Source organism: Halyomorpha halys, unplaced genomic scaffold, assembly GCF_000696795.3.
Source record: "Halyomorpha halys isolate HHAL.00 unplaced genomic scaffold, Hhal_1.1 Scaffold17.1, whole genome shotgun sequence".
In the NCBI taxonomy this organism is placed as follows: domain Eukaryota; kingdom Metazoa; phylum Arthropoda; class Insecta; order Hemiptera; family Pentatomidae; genus Halyomorpha; species Halyomorpha halys.
The window spans coordinates 1296492-1321520 of record NW_027112056.1 but is presented as its reverse complement, the minus strand read 5'-3'; the positions used below and the strand labels follow the sequence as shown (position 1 = coordinate 1321520).

General features: G+C 30.1%; 1 protein-coding gene across 1 annotated transcript in view; it reads right to left on the bottom strand.

Annotated features, from left to right (window-relative positions):
- The window catches only part of LOC106680382 (cell adhesion molecule 2), a 113159-nt gene that overhangs the window by 25947 nt on the left and 62183 nt on the right, over positions 1 to 25029 (bottom strand). The window contains exons 2-3 of the mRNA XM_067050012.1: positions 6919 to 7054; positions 575 to 708 (exon numbers count right to left, since the gene is read on the bottom strand). Coding sequence (XP_066906113.1) covers positions 575 to 708; positions 6919 to 7054 — 270 coding nt within the window. The remainder of the gene's footprint in view (positions 1 to 574; positions 709 to 6918; positions 7055 to 25029) is intronic.

Genomic DNA, 25029 nt, shown 5'->3' with positions numbered 1-25029 from the left:
AAAATATAGTGAGAAAAAAAAATATATATGAAAATAAAATTAGTAAATTTATGTAAAAAATCAAGATTATTTAAATTTAAGTTCATGTACATATTTAAAAAATAAAACAAATTTATATTATATATGACATTCATGAAATATTTTATTAATTACTTACTATTTAACTATTTATTATTTATTCAATAGGCATTCACCCAATGGGCGTACCCAGCGGGGAGTAGAGGGGGGCAGCTGCCCCCTTAGAAGTGAAAAAAATATTAATTTAATAAAAAATACATTTTTTTCCTAGGAAATAATTGTAATAATTAATAAAGCACTGCTATAATTTTAAATTTTGGTTTCATTCAATTTTTGCGTCCTGAAATGACACAACCTAAACGACCATGGCTTACCCTCTAGGCTCTTTCACCTAACAACTTTTTTAATGTATCTTGTTTAATATTTACGAACATCCTTTCTTAGATTTATTATTATACAAACCATTTTAAAAAAATGTTTAAATTAATATTAAAAAGTACAGCGTTAATATAATCATTTACAGAATTATAGTTCTATACTTATTGTTAATACTTACATGTTCTCCGTTGACAAACCAGGTCAGATTTGCCGCAGGTTTTGAACCCGGGGTTGAACAACTGGCGTTGATAACATTTCCGGGCCTATACCTGGGCTTCAGACCATGAATGCTTGGTTGACCGCTGGGTGCCTCTGTAATACCGACAATAGGATTAATCGTATTAAATGCCTCCCTTGTAGTTTCTAATAATAGAAACCCTTGTAGGCACTCTAACAATATAATTATTAGTTAATTTTATTTCTTGTTATTCCTTGTGTATTTTTTAAAAAAGGACCATCTCTCAATAACATCTTTAGAGGAAATGATAAAAAAAAAAAAATTAAAATAATTTAAACAACAGAGATTTTCAATTTTAACTTAAAAAAAATAAAAAAAAATTACTGGTTGTATTTTTTTATACAGTTGTAAATATCAACAAATAAATAAAAAAAAAAACTTAAAAATTGTTGAGTTAAGTTTTTATCATACAAAAGACTACATGCTCATAATAAGGCCTATCTGGACATTCGGAGTTGAGCTTTGGGGTTCCACTAAACCTTCGAATTCCTCTCGTATGCAATCCTTATAATCCTAAATTCTTCGTACAATCAATGCTCCTTTATTTGTCACAAATAAAATCATCCATAAAGAACTTAATGTTCCATATGTAACTGATCTAGACCGAACCAGATATCAATCTTTCCATTATAAACTCCCTAACCATCAAAACCCTGTAGTTTCTAACCTTGCGTCGTCTTCTATTCCTGAAAATCCTCCGAGACGCCTGAAAAGAAGATGTCCTCGAAACCTTCTAGTGTAAAAATATGATTAGATTGCTACCACTGGGTAGTTTCTCTACATACCAATATCACTCCATTTTTATATCACATCAAATTTACTTAATTTCTTTTCTTTTTTTGTGAATTCCGATAAATAAATAGAAAAAAAAATCTATTTAAGTTTAGAATCTCATTTATTCCAACTTGTTTGATTATTATACTTGGGGGACTGCAGTTTAGGTAGTCAAGAAACTAAAATCAATATTTACTCTTTGATATTAACATTAACTTAATTTGAACTTGACAATATTCTGAAGTTGCAATTATATAGGCTCGCTTTGAATTGGGCGCCAACTTTGCTGAACTTTCTCTTGTGCTGTTGATCAAAAGGACCGAAGTCTTCAGTTTGTTAGGATCGTCCTACCGCCTAGCTACGATCCGGGCTAGAAGTGGTCAAGAAGTTTTTTTAAAACTTGAAATATTAATATTATAACAAATAACAAAGGTTGTGGTAGTTTTATATCATTACGTCTATTAAGATCACTGTAACAAATAAAATAAACAATATTATTTCAAAACTTTATGAATTAAGATAAATAAATGCATCGTTCTAGAGAAATCTCATCTAGAACATTTCAATTTCGAGAATATTTTGGAGATGTCACTCATATAAATGTTACTAGTTAAATTGAAACCTATAGACGATATTAATTTATTTAATTTTTAGTAATATTTTACTAACAGATCCGCTACTTTGGACTACATTTGGATAAACAACTAACCTGGAATCCTCACGCAAGACTGAAAAGACAACTTCCAATTCATCACAAAGACTGATCTACATGACTGTAATAAGGCCAATCTGGTCATACGGAGTTGAGCTTTGGGGCTCCACTAAACCTTTTAATTCCTCTCGTATCCAATCCTTACAATCCAAAATCCTCAAAGCTCCCTACTTTGTCACAAATAAAATCATACCTATCTAGCCCGAACCCGATACCATTCCTTTCATTATAAACTCCATAACAACCCAAACCCACTAGTTTCTAACCTTGCTTCCTCTTCCATTCCTGGCAATCCTCTGAAGCGACTGAAAAGAAGATAGCCACGAGACCTGCTTATGTAAAAACGTCAATGGGTAGTTTCTCCACGCGCCTGTATCACTCCTTTACAAACTAAATCAAATATACTGGATGTATGTATATAAATGTACAGTTATAAATTTCAATATAGATAAATAAAAAAAAGTAATATTTCACTGTTTCTCTTAATTTCCATTTTTAGCTTTTCGTGTGACAAAGACTTTCATTTCAGATCCAGAGGCAATTGTATGGCCAATTTAGATTTTATTAGCAAAGGACACTCTTCAGAGAATTTTTTCACTAACCTTCACGGAATATCTGAAAACATTTCCTCCGGAATTAACATTTTTAAAGGAACCTTTTCAAGTTTATTGGAATTAGATCCTCTGAACTTTTTTTTTTTCGGGAGGGGGGTGGGGAAAGGAGGAAATTAAATCCCAATCAAAGAGTGACTACGTGCTGGAATTCCGTCGACAACAAAAGAACAAAAGTTCTTTCAGTTCTTGAATCGGAATTTTCTCTCTTTTAGTTTTCAAGTCAGATCTCCGAACTAAACATGATTTATATAATTAACGGATGTTAATTAGTTTGTTTCTTTTCAACATAATTATTTGATTTCAACACCTATTTATTAACTTAGATTCATAAATAACGATATATACAGAGTGTTTCAGATCCAAGTGTCCAAACAGAAAATATGAAAAGAGGATCCCAAAACGAGATAAAAATTTCCATCTGCAGGTTCTTCAGGCTTTGTTTAGGAGATATTCACGTCTAAAAAGCATTATTATGAATTATTTAGATTATAATAAATAATTTAATATGTATTCCAAATACTTTATTAATAAAATGATAATGTTAATATTCTTATTAAATGTTGTTCAAAACGATCTAAGATGAGTAAGGGGGGGGGGATTTTAAAGAAAACATTTTTATTTTTCTGTTGCTATGAAAATACATATTCAGAATTCTTGTGATGGAAATAAAAATTATTAATTTTTTTTCCTCCTAGGATTACAACAGTGTAACGAAATGGTAACACATACGATTTCAATCGGGGGAAATAGGACCTTTTTTTGTTTTTCCAATTCGAACCTGTCCATATTATTTATATATTATATTATTATTATGATTATTTAGTAATGAGGACTGTAGCAAGCAATGAACCGCATAAAGCACCGGTTATTTTTTTTTAATGAACAAAGTTTTAAATCTCACGAATACACCTGTGTTAAATATGTTATTTCAGTTTTATGCAACTTTTCATCAATGAGCTAGGCTGTTCACAGAAAAACACATACCTTTTTGAGGAACTTTTTTTTTTTTTTTTTTTCAGATCCGTTGCTCAGATGCCTTGGACTAAATCTCGATAAACGACTGACATGGAATCCCCATATAAGACAGAAAAGACAGGAAACTGCTCCTCGATTAAGACTATAACAACAATTACTCGACAAACGGTCTAAAATTCCAAGCCATTACAAGAGACTGATCTACATGACTGTATTAAGGCCAATCTGGACATACAGAGTTGAGCTTTGGGGCTCCACTAAACCGTCGAATTCCTCTCGAATCCATAATCCTTAGTAAAATCCTTAATGCTCCTTCCAGGACCAATTCCATCAGGACCTCAATGATCCACATGATGCCGATTTGGCCAGAACCAGATACCAATTCTTCCGTGATAAACTTCCCAACCACCCAAACCCACTAGTTTCTAACCTGGCTTCTCCTCCAATACCTGATAATCCTCCTATACGTCTATAAAAAGATGGCTCCGAGATCTTCTTCCCATGTAACGTTATTGAAGTTCAAATGGGTAGATTCTCCACATTTTTGTATCATGTCATTTTATATCTAATAGCAAATTTACTAGTTATATATAATTGTAAATATCAATAAATAAATTATTAACAAAAATACTTAAATATTTCATATATAAGTAAGTAAAAATGGGGGTTCTAAAATTGTTTTCCTTAATATTTTATAATAAAAAATATTTTTGATAAACTACCTATGAAAATTTATAAAATAAAATATTGATTTGATAATAAATATTATTGCAAGATGTTCCCTAGATCGGTTATGATTCCATTTCAAGGATAAATTAACTGTTTTCTTTAAAACATTATTTCGAATAATTACCTTTGATATTCGAGGAAGTTAAAACTTTTACTTCATTTATTCAGGAAAATTTATTCTGACGACGCAACTGACTGACAACACAAGATTAATTTAAATGGAGGTATCTTTTGAACGTTTTAATCCTAAACGCTTTAAACTAACTGCTACAATCATTTTAATTTTTATCAAAAATATTTCAGTAGAGAGAAAGATGGGTACACAAGGAACAAGGGTCGATGACAGCATTAAAACACTAAAAAATAAAACACAGACCCGAAACTGAGTGAAATTTTCTAAAATTAGGTTATGAACAGTTTTCTCCTGGGAACGATGAACTAAAAACCATCATTGCATACAATTCAATCAATCACACTGAGATAGATCAGTTTCTCCATTTTCCGACAGGGCTCGAAGAACATTGATCCGATAGTACTTTTTATGGGCCTTGCTTGTCGGAATTACCTAGCGCTTCGCAGTAAAATTGACGGACACGCGGCCCCACTCCAGGCCATAAAAAATCTTCCAGACGTATATCAAATTTACGATGGCCAGGACACCTTCTCATGGCTTGAAGTTTTGAGTGAACTAGCACGGTGGGATTGGGAAGGCAATATTGTAGGCAAAGAGCTAAATTCAATTGTGGCCTAAATCTGTATGAGTTACCTCAATAGAAAATTATCAGTCATTTTATATTGAAAATTCTATGGTGATGTCTAAGTGGAGAGCATGCATATATTGAAATTTTATTTATACATTACTTTATATTAATTAAATTAAATTAAATTTGTACCGCTACAATCCATGCAGGGTCAGGGGTTCAGTACTTTGTAATGGGGTACTGTTACTAGACCAACGGTTGTGCAAGGAGGTGATTTGGTCAGAATCACGCTCAACTGCCAGATTTTACACAATTTAGGAAGCTGGGTGGACCCCAGGAGGGCTCTAGAACCCACAAGAGTTGACTCACGGCTACAGTCCAACAGAAAAAAAAATTCTGCCTAGCCGGATTCGAACTTGGGGGTCCTTGGAGTTAGTAGCCACGGGCCTTACCTCGCGGCTATCCGCATTCCCACATTATTTTATATACCTATACAATTTTGTAAATACATATATTTATTACTTTTTATATTTATCGATTCTTTGTATTATATTTGGTATCTTTTATAATTATTATTTTTATATTTATTACTTTTAGATTAATATAATTAATTATTTTATTTTAATCATTGTACGCATGTGTTTTTAAAATATTAATAGATTGTAAATGGGAACGACCATGTTGTGTTTTATGTATATATATATATATTTTTTTTTTTTACTATATTTGGAATGTTTATGTAATTTTTATACTTTGGACTTAAATTTATTTAGATGTGTGATGGAAAAAAGATAGAAAATTTTTAGAATTGAAATAATGGAAAAATTAAACAGGGTGATTATGATCAAATCACCTCCGTGCACAACTGTTGGTCACAAGTACTGCACCATTGTACCTTCATGGATTCTAGAGGTACAGATTTATTTATTTTTTTATTTAGTATGATGATATTTATTAGTATATATTTATATAATACATACTAATTATTAAAATGACATGTTAGTTGTAATGAAGATATTTTAATTCATATATTCTAAAAATCGTCATCATTAAATTTCTGGTGCTATCTTTTCCAATTTTCGCGTCTCTATTTCGGTGTAGGGTAGAGATACAATTTTGAATTATAAAGCATTAAAAAGAGGATGAAATGCTGAACATTTCCCTCACTTACAGTGTGCAACAACGATTTTCAGTATTCAAAATATTTTAATCGAAATGCAAAGCACATCGAGCGTTGCCCCATACCATTCCCGTTTCATCTCGAGCGTTCCCTTGCGTCACGAATAAATTTACTCCCGTTTAATTTTTTTTTCTTTCTTGAGTTCAGTAAAGAAGTTTCACTTTTAAAAACCATAATTTTAGGAACATCTCGTCTAAACCTTTCCTTAAACGATTTGTTGTGTATATATCATTTTTTTCTTACTTAGGAATTGTCTTTGGAATTAAGATGTACCAAAGCTTGCTATGCTATTTTATTTTTTATTACAATTAAAATCAAACTAATAAATATGAAATGGTTTATTTTATTTTTTTTTTAAGTTTATATCGTAAAACTTATTAAAAATCTTACATTACTTTCTGAAATGCTTTTACTAAACAAATTAAAATACACATTTAGTTCAATAATGAAAAATCCAGCTAATTATTTTACACAAGGTTCAATATTAAATTAATTATAAATTATAATCAATAATTAAATAAACGCTTGTTTAGAAATTAATATATAAATAAAAAAAGATAATTAGAAATTGGTGAATAATATGTTGAATTTCTAATTACCTACGACATCAAGATGTGCAGTAACTACAACAGTGTGGAAGGATGGCGCATCGGCCGAAACCTCGCAGCTGTAGGACCCAGCCATAGAACCACTTACCTCCCTCAAACTTACTTGAGTAGCGTTAGATTCTTCTTTCTGAAACAAATAAGGACAAAAAAAATTTAAAGTATATTAACTAAAATTTTGAAGATTACAAGATGTATCGTTATCTCGCTGACGGGGGGGGGGGGTCCGTTCTAAATCCTGTACTACACCAATCTGATGATGGTTTTGACTCCTGTTGAGGTATTTAATCTTTTATACTATTATCTTTTTGGTTTTGCAAATGTTTTCTAATGTTTCTACAAAGAGCTTTAACAGAACTAAATTTTTATAAAAAAAAAAAAAAAAATTAAACGTATTTTTAAAAACAGTAAATAGATTTTAAAAAATCAGGATGAAACTATTAGTTGACAAATAATAGTTAAATAAAGAAGGGTATGTAACGTGGGATAATAATGTAATAAATTTTAATATTTATTTATACATGTTAATTTATTTTTAACTTATTGCTAATTTATTTTTATTTATTACTGTCTTTACTTACATTTTCATTTATCCAAGTTTAGGTTTTTTTATTATTTCATTTTTTTTATACGTTCTATTTTATCTTAATCTAATGTCGAAACGTACAGTATGCCTTAACATTTGATTAGCCTTGATGGATAACTGGAGGTAAGAAATATGAGATGAATGAGAGTGAGATAGAGGAGATAAAATAGACAGGGTTAAGAACAAATCAGAAAAAGAGGAAAAGAATTAGTTAATATTATATAAATAATATACAATATAGGTACTTAGCAGAGAGTTGCTCATTGATAAGGTACTATTCTACTAACTCCAAGGAGACACGGGTTCCGTTCTTCTCTGGGCGTTAGTTAGCCCTATAGGTTGGGGAGTACTCCGGGGTTCGTCTAGCCTCTTGGTTGGATGAAACTCTGACGGTCGAGCTTGATTCGGAACAAATCACCTTCTTGCACAACCGTTGGTCTAGTGCTTCCTTACAAAGTAACCCTTCATGATTTGTAGCGGTACACATTTAATTTTTAAATTAATACAATTGTTCCGGGTAACCTACGGCAACCGAAAGGTTGAATTGGAGGGGCCACCATAATACATTATGGCATATAATAGTCTACAGGATATACTAGCGCCCATGTGGCCAACAGTCAAAACTCACCTCCTCCAGCGCTCTCTGTGGTGAGAAGCAACCCATACTAATGTGAGATAGCCATCTTGTCTTCAGCCAGAAGCAGTTCATCTTTTCTTTTTTGTTAACTCATCATTAATATCTACCACGAGTGAGTAGAACTCCTGGAGTTATCCCCAGGAGAAGAGGGGAGAGAATCATAGGAGAGCGGAGGGAACATGGAGTAAGTATGAAGTAAGAAAGCATAGAGTAAGTAATGTACACTTAGCAACAACTAACATCTACATCATCATCAACCACCTCATTATATATGCAATTCCATAGCCCAGCCATTAAAAATTTACTAGCCATCTAATCATAAATGTTTTCTTTAATTATATTATTTCAATTTCTTGAGACAGATAATTATTTATTAAATAAATCAAAACTTGTATCCTTTTTAGTCTCAACACTTTTTATTTAAACAGTCCAACGTTTCGGCCATTTCAGCCATTCTCAAGGATATCTTCAATTATAAATTCTTCCTCACATTAAAATTTAAAATTTCTTTTGCAGGCTATTCTGCCCAGGTCATTCATTAATTATAAGTTAAAATCTATTTTTTAAATTTAAAATCATAAATATCTAAATCTTCTTATTTTAAAATTATCCACCAAATCACTACCATATGCACAAACCACTTATTGCAAACGTTGGACTGTTGAAATAAAAAAGTGTTGAGACTAAAAAGGATACAAGTTTTGATTTATTTAATAAATAAATGTTTTCGGTCACCCCCTACACCACTTGTAACTTAAACAATAGAATTTTATTTTTCATTCAATCGTGTTTCATTTTTCAATTATACAGTCCACTCGAACCCAACCAGTCAATCAAAAGTGAAGTGTGTCTGGCAGTTAAGTTGAAGGTATACTTCTTCATACAACAATAATAAAAAAATATTGTAAAAAAAAAATATTTCTCTCTATCATAAACATATTATAAATAGTACAGTATGGAGATATATTATTTATAGTGGTGCCTCGCTTTTTGAGCTGAGGTACTCAGTTGAGTAGCATTATTAATGTTGGTTGCGGTAACAACTAAGAAGCTGTGCATTAGGAGGGAGTCAAGTGTGGCCCGCTTCTATTACGCGGTTTTATCATTAATTCTGCTCTGTCACGGTAAATAAACTCAAGCATCTTCCTCTTCTCTTTAGCACTAAACTTACTGCCAAAATTATAAACAATTTTCACATAGGGAATACATTAGAACAATAATTAATTAATTAAAATATATATGTATGTATATAAATGTAATAATAAAATTTATAAGAAATAGCCAATTGCATCGGGAATTAGAATCGGAAAATAGAGTCAATGAAGGATTACTACAAAAAAAACGATTCATGAAGTTCAACTTCTAGTTACCTACAGTTAAAGGAGCAGTGACCTACAACTTGGGAAACCCAACCACAACCAGAAGACTGAAGCCCAAGCTGCATAAGGATATCCTGTTATAAATCTTATATTTATCAATTCTATTACTCATATTATTTCTCTTTTATTTATTTTTTTCTGTTCGTCCTTTTTTTAAAATTAAAAAAAAAACGTTTGTTATGTTAGGTCTATGAATGTCTTTATTTTTGCAATTAAACTTATTTTTCTCTCTTATTAAGAATTATTATTTTTATCTATTCAATTTTATCTTTTTTTTTTTTATAACATTGTATACAGTGCTAAGGGTGTCTTTTGTATGAGACTATACCCCCTCATAATTAATTATTAAAAAAATATATAACTTATATTAACCATGTAAGAGCAACCAGGCCAATCTAGTGTTAAATAAATATATAAATAAAAAATTGTATAAATAAAATAAAAATATTACAAACACGAGCAGTCAAAAGAATCAAGAGAGAAATGCTTAATTTGGTCATGCTGCCCAAATACACTGCTATAACACACAGCATACCCATCAATCCATAACTGGACATATATATGCATATACAATACCATAAACTGAAGTTTCCCATTTTTTGAACAAATAATTATCAATAAACTAAATATAAGCCACTTTGAATAAATATTTGTTTCAGTCAAGGCTCCCCATTGGAGCCCTATACTGCCTAACCATTGTTGGGTGTCAAGTTTTTCATTTTGTGGGACCACCACTCAATGAAAAAAGTCAACAACCCCAGTCCGAATTCGAACCGGCACCGCCAATAGAAGACCTCAGAATGGTAAGAATGCGCCCAACCACTGCGCTATGAACGGCCCATGTAGTTATTTATGGCTAATTACTGTTATTGTATTGTAAATAATACATAATATTTTATTGTATACTAATAATTTAATAATAATGATTGGATTGATAATAATGTAAAATTCAATTACAAAAGTAGTTGTTTTAGGATAATTATTTTCAATTGTATTACATAGTTATAATATGATAATAAAGATTGATTGTTTTACTAGGATTTCATTGTTAGTTAAATTATAATAATGGAATAATTAATTGTAATCGTAGTAGTTTGACTAATTATTTTGAATTGTATCCTCAATAATACATACTAGTTGATTGTATAGTAATAATATTATAATAACGATTGATTGTAACGATAATGATTTTGTTGTTAGTTAAATTGATAATTATGTAAAATTTAATTGTAATTTCTAACTACCTTTACGGTCCTTTTATAATTCTTATCGTAACAAAGTTTGATATATTTTAATAGTAATCTAATATTATTATGGTTAATATTCGATGATGAAGGCCTGAATGATGATAATTATTATTGGCATCTTAACTAGAGAAAACTAATGGGGTATATTTCGATTCCAAATATTTGTATTTCGTTATATAAAATACAATTAATACTCTTATATATGTACTCTTACTTATAATTAATAAGTATAGTACATTGTTATCTATCGTTATTAGTCATCTGTTGGCTAATTACTCGATTCCATTCTGACAACATTCTTTGGGATGGGTGTCAATGAACTCTTTGACTGCAATTTGAGCTTCCGTAAAATTATCAATTTGTTTCCCTTGAAGGAAATGGGCCATGGATCGATAAAAGTAGTAATCAGATGGAGTGAGGTATGGACTATATGGTGTATGAGACAGGAGTTCGAACCCGTGAAGTTTTTAAAACTTTTTTTCACAAATTTCTAACCTCTTAGCTGATTGCTGAGGAGTAAGTTCGTGAGGGACCAGTCCACTGTTCTTTTTCACCTTCCCCATGGAGAGTATATGGCGACTGACAGTATCTTTCGACTCACCACACTCCCTGGCAAGTTCGCGAGTACTTGGGGACGGATTAGACTCGACAACTTCCTGTAGAACCTCATCAATATCCATTAATGGTCGCCCGGAGCCCTTCTTCCTTTCCAACGTCTTATCACCACTGCTAAAGTTTTGAAACTAACGCCGCGTAGTGCGTTCTTGTCAAGTATTGGTAAGTATTAAATAGGATTAAACTATTTACAGTCCTATGAAAACTTTTTTTTAAAAATATTTATTGCTATTTACAACTGTACATTATAATACATTTAGTAAATCTGATCTAAGTTACATTGGAGTGTTACAGGCGTGTAGAGAAACTACCCATTGGTAGCACATTTTACATTAGATGGTCTCGTGGCCATCTTCTTTTCAGGCGCTTCGGAGGATTGTCAGGAATGGAAGAGGATGCAAGATAGAAACTAAGTGGTTTGAGTGGTTAGAGAGTTTATAATGGAAGGAGTGATATCTGGTTCGGGCTAGATCGGTTACTTAGGGAACATTAAGGTCTTGATGTATGATTTTATTTGAGACAATGTCAGGACCATTGAGGATTTTACGAAGGATTTTGGATTGTAAGGATTGAATACGAGGGGAATTCGAAGGTTTAGTGGAGCCCCAAAGCTCGATTCCATATGTTCAGATTGGCCTTATTACAGTCATGTAGATCAGTCTTTTGTAATGTGTTAGAAGATTTAGACCGTTTGTCTAGTAAGTGCTATAATAGTCGAAATCGACGTGCAGTTTTGAAAACTTGAATTTGATAAAACGGTCTTTTTTTTTTTAACACGCCATTATGTAATTTATCAAATTTTTAAATTGAAACATTTAACAATATATATTTATTGTTTATATATTTGTTACATATATTAATGTACATTAACAGATATATAAATTAGCCCCATAAGGTCACTATTGACGGGGCAATTAAGGTCGATTGCTATGGGAGGAACCGCAAAGACTGCTTAATTGCACTTCACGTTGGGACTTCAGACCTCACTCAGGCTTAGACCCGAGGGACTTGGTTTAAATTTAAGCCCTACGCTATTCCTGACCCCTTTATATTTCCTGAATAAAGATTTTTGCTAAAAATCTAACGACTACAAATCATATGCTTATAAAGTCAGTTAAAGAGTTGCTAGTTCCTAAATAATATTTATTTTTACTTAACCCCCCACTTTATACCCTTCATATCATATCAACCCCATTAGTGCTAATAATTTGATCTTTTATTAATTCACATAGAATGTATCAATTTATTTTTTTTTTTTTAACGACGAAATGGGCGAGTACGTTAGGGTGAAGGCTCAGGTGCCCGATTCAGAATATTGTAGATTCGATTCCCACCGGAGTCAGTCAATATTTATTTCATTACCTCCACGAGAAACTAATCTTCTAATCTCCAATCTTGGACTCTATACATTTCCTTAGAAGACAAAGAGAAAAAAAAAAATCAATTCGCATTGCGACGAATAAGATAAGGTGAGTTAGGTCCTGGGACTTAGTAAAATGTTTATATACATTGAACCGTCGTAAACGTCCAAGGGGTAGACCGAAACGTAGTAGGGATGATTGTGTTAAGACTTATTTGGGTTTGGAGTGGAGTCATTAAACTTAAAAAATATCGGCATAGAACCTTCGGGTTCGCTAAGCCTTAAATATTATTGTTAAATACTAAGAAATTTATTTAAAAGAAGTCATCTAAATGAATTACTTTATCCAGCTTTAGAAAAACGTTCCTTAACTCAAAAAATAAGAAAAGAAAAAGATAGAACCGACATTTCTGATGGAGTAGAATATACTGTTTGAACAAGGTTGCCGACTTATTTTTCATTTATGTTCAAATATTTACTTGAGTAATTGACTCTCCCTGGAGAAGGGATGTGGATTTGGGTTTTTTAGATCTCGAATGAGCAGTAAAGTCGATTTTGTAATATCGATCTTAAACAAATATAAATCGATGTTTTGTTCCTTCGTGTTGAGAAACCTATAATACAAATCAGATAATGCATACTACAGACATACGTATAATTTCATAAAGTTCGGAAGTCTTAAATCGTAGACAATAAAATTAGGTTCACCCTAAAGGAACATTTTTGTTATTAGAAGTGTTATTAGAAAAAAGAAGAACAATGCTAAAGACTATTTAAAACATGTTTTTACTAGTCTTAATTTCGGTTATATAAAAATTTCAAATATAAACCAATAATTTTAAAATGAATTACGGATATGACGTTCAGAGCCAACAAAATTAAACGCTCCAATTTTGTTATTATAGGGGTTTTTAATTATCAATATTATGATAGTAAATTGATAGATGTAAAAACATTTTTTTTTTATTTTAAAATAAGATTTATTCAATGTCAGTCCAGTTTTAAGAGTATAGTGAACCGAGAAAAGTCAGGAAATTAAATAATTCTGGAAAAGTCAAGAAATTAAATAATTCTGGAAATGTCAGGAAATTAAATAATTCTAGAAAAGTCAGGTAATTAAATAATTCTGGAAATTAAATAATTCTGGAAAAGTCAGGAAATTAAATAGTTCTAGAAAAGTCAGGTAATTAAATAATTCTGGAAATGTCCGGAAATTAAATAATTCTGGAAATGTAAGGAAATTAAATAATTCTGAAAAAGTTAGTCAATTTCATAACTGTAGAAAAGTCAGAGGACGGTCAGAAATTTTCGTCAACCTCATCAGAAGGTCAGGGAATCTTTCGAGAGTATATTACAAATGAAAAATAAAGCCAAACAAAAATTTTATTTTTTTTATTGATACTAATTATTTATTGATAGATATTACAATCTGCCACACGGTTTTTGGCAATATGTAATGGTGATCAATGATTACATTCATACTAAAATAAAATAAGAGTAAAAATAAATAAATTAAAAAAAAGCAAATACAAATAAATGAAATCTCTCTTAAAATATATACAAACAGAATGATAAAGAAAATGAACATAATCAAACTATGTGTATGAAAAAATAAATAAATAAAACAAATAATAATAAAAATAATAATATAATCACTAGTAATATTTACACTCTTATATACAATATTTACACAATCGGCCTGAGGATCCCTGAACCCACTCTATCCCCCACGTGTGAGGGGTTGAGCAGAGCTCAAAAGATCCCAGCGCATCTCTCTCGCCACATCACTGGTAAAACAAAAATTAAATTAAAAAATAGTATTCAAAACTTTTTTTTTGAACTTCCAATCATATTCACATCTGCCGACTACGTTCTTGTTTAGTCTATTTCATTTTCAATTTTCAAGATTTTTTGGTGATAAAGTTGTTCCCATCTAAGTTTGTTGTTTTTTTTTTCAATTTATGTGTAAAATTAAAATGTTCCAAGTTCCAATGTAATGTTGTAAAATCAAATTCATTTTAATCTGAAATGAGAAATTGCCTGACTTTTCCAGAATAATGAAATTTGCTGACTTTTCCAGCATTATGAAATTTCTCGACTTTTCAAGAAAAATTAAATTTCCTGACTTTTCTCTGTTCATCCTACTCTTGAAACCGGCATTGAATATATCTTATTTATAGGAGAAAAAAATATATTTTTACATTTTTCAATTTAATTAAAAATAAAGAAAGTTAATATGAATAAAAATTGAATAATTTTTATGGTTGATTTTGCTCCCCAATTGGCAATTTATCAATATTGTCTTCTGAAACAACGAATATGAATATATTATTTTGTTGTATTAATTTTTCGAAATATATGTATTTGTCAAAATGTTTTTTTAAAATAATTTTAGTACATAAAAAAAAATTATTATACTTCATGATGGTCAATTTATTAACAAATATTTTTTATATTGTAGCAAAAGATTTTTATTCACATTTTTTTTTAGTTCTTTATTGGATTGGAGGTAAAGAATTTTACTTAAGACAAGGAAAAGTTTATAGTTGATAAAACAATATACTTACCATTCTTCCTGTATTTGTACAAACTGTAATTTCCTCTCTAGAAAAAAATTAATAGCGATTTACAAAAAAAATAAATAAAAATCTAGCTAGTTTCTGAGGCAACTCGTTTCCAATGAACTTCGTCTTCCCTCACGGTGACTTTCGTTTTGTACCCGTCTAATGAGTCTAGTTTTAAACTTCCTCGACTGAGTCGACTTGTTTCCCCTTACCGACTCGAGTCAGAACGTCTAAATTAGTTGGAAGTTAATATAGTTGCTAGAACCTGCAAACTTTTATTCCCTGAAAAGTCAGTTAATCGTCTTTCAATTTTTTTTTCTGCGTGCTTCTGGTGAAGAAGAAGTTTTAGTACAAGAGCCCAAGAGGAGAAAAAAGGCAGTTATCTCACCCCAATTTTTGACTACTTAATTGAAAACTATGTATAATTACTAGTCAACATTGATGAGTCTGCTAAGTATAAGTAGGGGGAATAAAAATTGGCGGCTGTTTCAAAACGTTAAAAATAATTAATATTTTATTCGGAGCTCTATATCTTTAAAACTACCAACAACAATAGAAAATCTAAGAGATCATCATTTAAAGTACACTAAATTTTCTAAAATATGAGCCCTAATAGAGCTATTTACGTTCGATAGTTCTCGAGATATGGATTTTTAAAAAGCAAAATTTCATGAAAATGTATGAAACGTACTGCGAGATCAGTAGTTATTGAATTTATTTCTTAAAATCTATATCTCAAAAATCATTTGACGTACAGATGTCTATTAGCACTCAAATTAAAGCTAGTTTAATGAGCTATAAAGTAGTTTATGACGTCTATCTTCGTAGGAGTAGTAGTTCACATGATATTTTCTAAAATAAATTGATTTACAGTTGCTTGGATAAATTTTTATTTGCCAAATTTATATTCATATGTGAATATCATAAAAACTGCTAACCTCTACGAAGATAAGTGTCATAAACAATTTTATAGTAAGTTAAATTTCCTTTATTTTGAGTTTTAGCAGACATATGTGCGGCTAATGGGGCTAGAGATATATTGTTTCAAAAATTCAACATTTTATACGATCAACTATAAATTAACATTTTGTGAGTTTATTTTGTCAAATATAATAAAAACTACTACTTATACAAAAATAAACGTTATAAACTATTTTATCGTAAATTTAACTAGCTTTAATATGAATGCTAACAGACCTCTGTACGTTCAATGGTTTCTGATATTTCAATAACTTACAATTTTTATGAAATGTTGCTTTTTAAAAGGCTATATCTCGAGAACTATTGGACGTAAATAACCCTTTTATGGCTCACATTTTAGCAAATTTACTCTTCTTTAAACAATGTGCTTTTAGATTTTCTAGTGTTGTTGGTAGTTTTTAAGATATAGAGCTCCGAATGAAAAATTAATGTTTTTTTAAGGTTTGGAACAGCCGCCATTTTTTATTCCCCTATCTACACTTGTTACACAGTTTTCAATAAAGTAATAAAAAATTGGGGTGAGATAACTGCCTTTTTTTCTTTCTAGCTCTTGTACTATTTGGACAGTTTCTATATTTTTTGAATGTTTGAGTTTTGTATTTTTTTGTTTAATTTGAATGAACTAAAAGCTAAAGAGAGCTATTGGTTGATTTGTATGCTCGCACTGTATTATCAAGTAAAGTAATAAATTGAGCTGTACGACATGGGTTCCCAGATTGGAGTCGTAATGTATTTAACACAGTTGTTAAACGGATTGGAGTAACTTGATACAGTTACAAGTTCTGTTTAATTGAGTTTACATTAGTTTTGAACAATTTAATTGTTAATCGAATGAACCAATATTTGTTCTCGGTATTATGATATTTAACTTGAATTTGTCAGGATTAAAGTTCATCCCAGATTCATCAACTGAGTTTCAGTTTATTTTCATCAACTTTATTTTCATGAGCTAGAATTAAAAGTTGTAGAAATCAAATATTCTGAATGTCACCGATTATTTTAATTATACGATTTTTTTCTTTTTTAGTCGTTCGTATTTTTCTTTTTGGCTTTGCATTTTTATGTTTAATTATAATAATAATAAGAAGAAAGGCTTAGGGTATCACAGACTTGTTGAACTATTTTATTAAGGATAAGATCCAACAGATAATGGAGACCATATAATTGTACAAAGATATTCTGAGTTTAATCAAAATCGTTACCTTCGTTTTTGAAAAAAAAAAAAAAAAAATGTGAAAAATCGATTGTGGTACTTCCAGTAAGTAAATTTAGCTCAAAAGACGCTGTAAAGTCCTAGGCATAGAACACCTTTAAATTTGAAATTCCAGTTTCATACCCAATTAAGGGGTATGATTAAAATCTCCCTAATGATAATTAGGGGTTAGGTCCCTCCTCAGGAGGGCTCAATAACCCACAGGGTTGACTCACGGCTTCAACGTAACAGAAAATAATCATCTACCTAGCCGGATTCGAACCTTTGGAGTTAGTAGCCTAATGTCTTACCACGGTGCCCCCTCACTCCCCTCATATCTACAGTATATAATTTAATATTTATCAGAAGATTTATTTTTATAACTTATTTTGCTGTTAAAGATATATAAATTAATATTTTTTTTAATATATGTTTTCATTAATTAATTAATTTCAATAATTGCATCATTTATATTTTTTATTATTCTATTAATATCCATTTGATGCATTTCCTATCATATTTAATTTTCATGAAATTATAGATAATTATAACTTGTCGAATTTTATTAATATTAGTTCATTCAGTTAATTTTTGATATGAATTTTATTTTGTACGGAACCTCTTATTATATTGGACGTTATTCTATATAGGGGTCGAGAGCTAGAATCGTTAAACATGTAAATGGCCTAAGCAAAGAGCTTCGTAATCACTAGTTTGCCAATTTTAAGGCCGATGTCATTGATTGCATGAATTTTGCTAACAAAGCATAATCATAAAGCTGCTTTGTTTAAAATTTATGTTCTGGTTAGGCATTTTAGTCTATTATTTGAATATTTATTATATAATTATACTACACCATTTTAACGGAATGCAAATTTATTTAAAAAAATTATTTTAAAAACGTAAAAGAAAACCAACGTTTACGCAGTTTTAATAAATTCAAAATTTTGATTTTAGTGACAAAAATAAAATTAAGAGAAAATCGCAATTTAATTTATTACATAGTAAAATTTCGTGATCTGATAGTTAAAAAAATATATCTTAAACTCTGACCTACTTTTTTTCACATAAAAATTTACTGATCATTCGTAAAAAGGAAAAAAAATTCCATGCTCAAACGGTGATAAAAAAAGTTAATTTATTGAGGTATTTTTGTTATACAATATAAACTAAAATATAACATATATAATATAAAAATAAAAATAGCTAAACTGTTTTATTTTATTTTAGTACCATCAAATTGTGCCAAATCTATATATATATTTTTTTATGTATCTTTATTTATCATCATTTTCGAATTAATTTAGAGCAGAAATACGTCTAGTTATATGAATGGTATGAACCTGATTTTTCGTTCATCATGACTTGGATGTTCTATGTAGGTCATGACAATTTTGTGTCTAATCCTGCTCCACCTGGCACAATCTCACCTCATTTCACAACAAGTATTTTATTTTAATTAAAATTTTGTATAACTTTTCCATTTCTTAAGAGTGGCTTTAATAATAATAAAAAAATAAGCACTTATTCCAATTTTTAGTAGTTATATTATTTAATGAATATGGTTGAAGGCTGCAGGGAAGAAATGTGGTAACTTAATTTTTAGACATAAAACAATGGTTTATGATAGATAATTGAATAGAGGCGTAATGATGGTAAAGCCAAAACAGGAGGGGATCGTTTGTAGATGGGGGCTTCATGACTGTAACGGTGCCGGTTCGAATCCTGCTTGGGAAGTCAATTTTTATTTCTGTAGCGGTCCCACAAAATGAAAATTCTCCCCTCCCCCCACCATGGTTAGAGTAGATTGGTTATTTCTAGATAATCACACCGTATGTCAGGAAAAAAAGCACACGAGAAAACGAGCTTAATGGTTTAATAAAAAGTTAAAATAATAAGGATTTCCAAATAAAATTTCTGAAAATTTAAGTAAATGTGTGATATCTCCTTTTACTCTGGATTTTCAATTATATTAAGTATAGTCTGTAAATGAATCAAGTGGTTCGTTTCCTAAACAATTATACATATTTACATATCGATAATCCTACAAATTATTTCGTTTTAGTAAAGATATTTTTTTTAAAGCAGAAGAGATGGGAGTTAAAAAATTCCGTGTTTTTTTTTTTCTGTTAGGCACAGCTGACCCATGAAAGGAACGGAATTTTTTCATTTAAAACTTTCTTTTGAGAGCATTGTTCTGCTATTAAAGAATTATATATTGGTTTTCCTTTTATATCCCTTCCGACAATAATTCGTTTGCCTCTTCCACTTTTTTCTTTATTTATGTTTTTTCCTTTTTTCGATACGGGTAGGGGAGTTCATATCATCGATGTTATTTGAATTCTTTCAAGTCGGGAGCCTTTATCGCTGAACATTCTTTACATTATTTGTTAATTATAGCTTTTAGTACATTATTTTTAAATTTTGAATATCTCATGGATTTTTAGAAAAATATGTTTAAACCAAGATAATTTTTTAAAAAGTCTTTTAAGATATTAAGTGCAGTAATTTTTTTTTTGGGGGGGGGAGGTCTATTTTGTAATAACCTATCCTTATTATTATTTATAATGTTTCATGATTATTTAGAATTTTTTAAAAATTATTATTCAGAATGTCAAAACAAAATGATATGAAAAGTAAAAAATAATTTTAAAACGACATTAGTAAAATTAAAATAAAGCTAGACGTCATTAACGAATTAGTTGTTTTTTTTACACACTTTTACACAAAGTCGAGTGTACAGGAGATAGAGACTGTGTATATTTATGTGTATGTGTATACATGATATATAGAACATTTAGCATCAGGCTACGTTTAGACATTTACCTGCCTTGTTCCTCTTAAGCTGCTAAATTTGGCTGACCTTATCCAGAACACTGACATTAGAAAACGGCATGACTTTCCAAAACCCCTCTCCTCTGATGCTACATGAATATTGCTTTAGATTTTTGGCATGAAAACTTTTTTAAAAAAATATCATTTTAGAGAAATCATTCTACTGATTAAAAATAAATTTGTAATTGCGAACTTTATGGCTTATTTGATCTGTTAATAATCACTTAAGAGAGTTAAAGATTTTAATGGGGAGTCTTTGATTACTAATAATTACAATAACATATATATGAAAATTTTTATTCCTTTTTCCATATTATTAACATATATGTACACCTAACTCAATTCAGCAAAATTGTTTTTGTTACTACAGCAGACCACTCTTAATTAGCCGGCTTAGTCAGTTCTACGGATTAACCGGCAGGAAAAATCAAATAAATTAAATGCTTAGAAAAAAATAATTCGATAAGACAAAAAAAAATAAATAACTGAGTTTGAGGAAAATCATTTGTATTAAGTATTAAAAAAATTAATATTTCTTCTCAAGAAATATTTATTTCAATTATATTAAATTGATCTAATAGATCCAACTTGATTATATGAGCTCTTGAGAGGAAAAGTGGTGTAAGCTATTTCGTTCTCATAAATATTCATTGTCATTAAATAATAATTAATTAATAAGGAGAGGATAGCTCATTGGTAAGGAACTGCGCTTCTAACTCCAAGGACATGGGTGTACCAGATAATTATTTTCTGTTTCACTTACGTTTTTCTGTTCGATTACCAAAACAAATTAATTAATAATAGTTAATCAGTGGATTAACTCCAAATGCTCCTATATACTTGTGACTGATTAGTTTTAACAGAGAAAGCTGTTATTTCTGGCTAAAATTGCCATAAAACTTTCCCAAAATTATTTGTTCTTATATAAAACCTTCACTAAAACTACAACTCCTACGAAGATAAACGTCATTAACTACTTGATAGTAAATTTAACTAGCTTTAATTTGAGGGTTAGCAGACATCTGTACGTTTTATGGTTTCTCAATGTAAATTCACTAACTACTGATTTTTCAGAACATTCTTTATAAAATGTTGAAATTTAAAAGGTATATCTCGGGAACTATTTAACAGAAATAGCTCTATTAGGGCTCGCGTTTTAGCAAATTTACTCTGCTTTAAATGACGTTTTCTTAGGTTTTCTAGAGTTGTTGGCAGTCTTAAAGATATAGTGAGAGCAGTTTAAAGAGCTCCGAAAGAAAAACGTTTTGAATCAGGCGCCATTTTTTATTCCAAGACTCATCAATTTTGATTAGTAATTATACCTATTTTTCATAAAAGTAATAAAAAATGGGGGTGAAATAAATGACTTTTTTCACCTCTTAGGCTCTTTTACTAACTGTACTCAAGGAAAAATTACTAATTCATCGCTTAATTTTTATTGATTTAGAATATTTTTTGGGAAATGAATGGCACAAAACTCTACAGCTTAGTAAATTTATACCAGAACTCATGATTTTTAAAAAAATATTTTAAATTCCCTAATCAAATTTTTGACTTTAATATTACTACTCGACTTATTTGGATTTTAATACATGAATTTGTTTATATGTAAACTCAAAAAAAACCAAAAATAAAAAAAAAATCTATAAAGGCTTAGAAGTTGTGTTAAGCCCTCCTGTTTTAATTATTACCAACCTTTGAACGAACTTTTTTCAAAGCGGTGGGTCTCCCGGTTTTTAAATTTTAAAATTGTCCTCAGTTATTTTTTTTATACCAGAACTCGTTTAGAAGTTTCCAGGATGGAAAAGTAAGCACGGACTGAGAGAAAAAAAATTACTCTACTTCTGAGGGAAAAGTTTTAACACTGGGTTCTCGGAAATGATTTTAATTGTGTCTTAAAATTTTATTGTAATTAAAATTGTTAATTAATCATTAAGGTTGTAGTATTCAAATTTTATTTAGTTAAAAAAATGTTATTCGTGGTTAGATAAACTGTTTGTAATTTTTAATTTTACAGTAGGAAAGGGTAGATTTTTTAATTACTATTAAAATTTTAAAAAAAAATCAGTAATCTTGAAATTCAACAAAAAATATTTTATTATTCTGGGCCTAGGACACTTTAGAATAATTACAAAGGTTATTATAAGTTTACAATAACATATATTGGCCAAAAACCAGTGTGGCCACGCTTCAATTTTAACTAATATTAAAATTTTATATAAATAATTTTAAATACAGAGAAAAAAAAATTAAAAAACCAACCGACTAAATACATAAACAACCAAACAAAAATTTAATTATAAAATATCTGTACTATTATAATATTGGATTAGATTAGTAAAGTAAAAAGTAGGTGAATAGAAGGGTTTTAAACGAGGGAAGGGTTGGTATATGACGTATGCTAGAGGGAATGGAGTTCCAGTGATATGAGGTGGAGGGTAGATGTCGGATAAACGGGACCTAATAGTACTGTATTGGACTAAGAATTTGAATTGCAGGTTTTTTTAGGATATAGGAAGGGCGCTAAGTACTAATTACTTAGAATAGAAAGGAAGCTAGGAAATACTGGACTTGGAATGGATGGATAGAGCCACTTCAGCTCGGCGTAATACTGGGTTATGTGCGTATCTCTTCTGATCCCTAGAATAAATCGTATTGCGTAATTCAAAAGACGCTTAAGTTTAGATTTGAGATTACCTGAGGGTCCACCATGTACCAGGCAGCCATAGTCAAAATTGGGGAAAACAAGAGAGGAAACTAAGAGTTGACGGGGTTTAAGTGGAAGGAGATAACGGATTATATTGAATTGCTATGATTCGATGGGAAATTTTAGCAATAAGTAGTTTCCAGGATAAAGTTTGATCAAAGTGACACCAAGACTTTTTACTGACGTCTGGAAAGAGATAGGAGTATCGTTTTGAAAAAGGTTGGAGGGTCCTGGTGTAGATTTCAGGAGAGTAGCCAGCACTTTATATTTTATTTTTTTCTATTTATTGTGATACAAGAATAAAAGAATACATTGTAAATTGTTATAACGCAATAAATGTTAACTGTACAGCCTTAATACAGAACATTATAACCCTAAATTATAAATTCAAATTTAAAACCCTTCAATACAAACAAAGCAGCATGTGCGTTTTTTATAATAAATAAAAAGACATTATACTCAATAAAGTATAATATTAGAACATTAATGAAACTAGTATGTGTTACAAAAAAAAAAAAAAGAACAGAAGGGATGGTAATATACAATACACCTTTAAAGAAAGAGTGAAGCCAAAAAGAGGTGATTAGGATACGCCTTTGAAGCCGCCATTTTAATCTAAACTGAAACATAAGGTAGTCGGTAATTGGCCGCAACACTCTGTCACGCCCACGGGGTTCATCATATGACCCACCTTTTTGGCTTCTCATTTCATGTCAACTTAATCCCTCTGTACTCCTTCCTCCCATGTTACCAAAAAAAAAAAAATAATAAAAAAATAAAATAAAAATAGAATTTAGAATTTCTCTCGTATACAATACTTCCAATCCATAATTCTTCATAAAATCCTCTATGTTCCTCAGTTTGTCACAAATAACATCATAAAAAAGATCTTAATGTTCCATATCCAGATCTAGCCCGAACGATCTTTCCATTATAAATCCCCCAACCAACGAAACCCACTAGATTCTAACCTTGCTTCCTCTTCCATCCCTGACAATCCTCCGAAGCGCTTGAAAAAAAGATGGCTTCGAGACCTTTTAAGTAGAAATTTTCATTGGGTATTTTCTTTACATATCTGTATCATTACCATCATTTACTAGATGTATATTATGTATTACACAGTACTAAATTTCAATAAATAGAAAAAAAGTGTTTTTAAAAATAGTAATATAATGTTTAATTTGATTACTAACAAAACGAATTAATTCTATGTATTGAATAAATTGGTAATGGGGGATAAAGGTTCTCGAAATATTATAAAAATTAATAAATTTGTTTTTACTAAAAAATTCCATAGAAAAAATTTAACCTAATCATTCAAATACATTACAGAAAACATTTCCGTTAATCAAGGATTTAATTATATAACTTTTAACTCCACAGCTTTTTAAAAACATTCTAATAATAAAGTGAAAACATATATTACAAAAAACCTACACGTGTATAAGCCACCATAAAAGTAGAAAAAAAGCATTACTCTGTTAGAATTTATGATCAAAGAAACCCATCGGTGCCTCATATTTGGTGTGAGAATTGGATTTATCAAACGCCTTCTAGGGAACCCATAGGAGATTGAAAAAGCGGTTCTTGGCGGCAATCCAATTGCTTAACAAAGAAAGAGAGATGTCATTGCAATTTTATTTTATTTGTCCGGAATCGTATTTGTGTAATTTTAAATTGACATTTATCTATGTATTTATATTTTTGGAAGATCGCTAATTCACCGTGTATAATAATAATAATAATAATAATAATAGTAATAATAATAATAATAGCTGTAATGCTATTCATTATGAGCTAACGTTGCAGGGCTTTATCAGGGATAAAAAAAAATATAAACACTTAAATATTTTATTTTTCGGTTTAATTGTTTAATGATTTTACAATTATGTTTGATTTTGAAGACTGATCAACATGACTGTAATGGCGTGGAGAGGAAGTTGTACTGACTAGGCTGAGAATAGGTCACACGAGGCTCACCCACTCCTATCTTATATCAAAA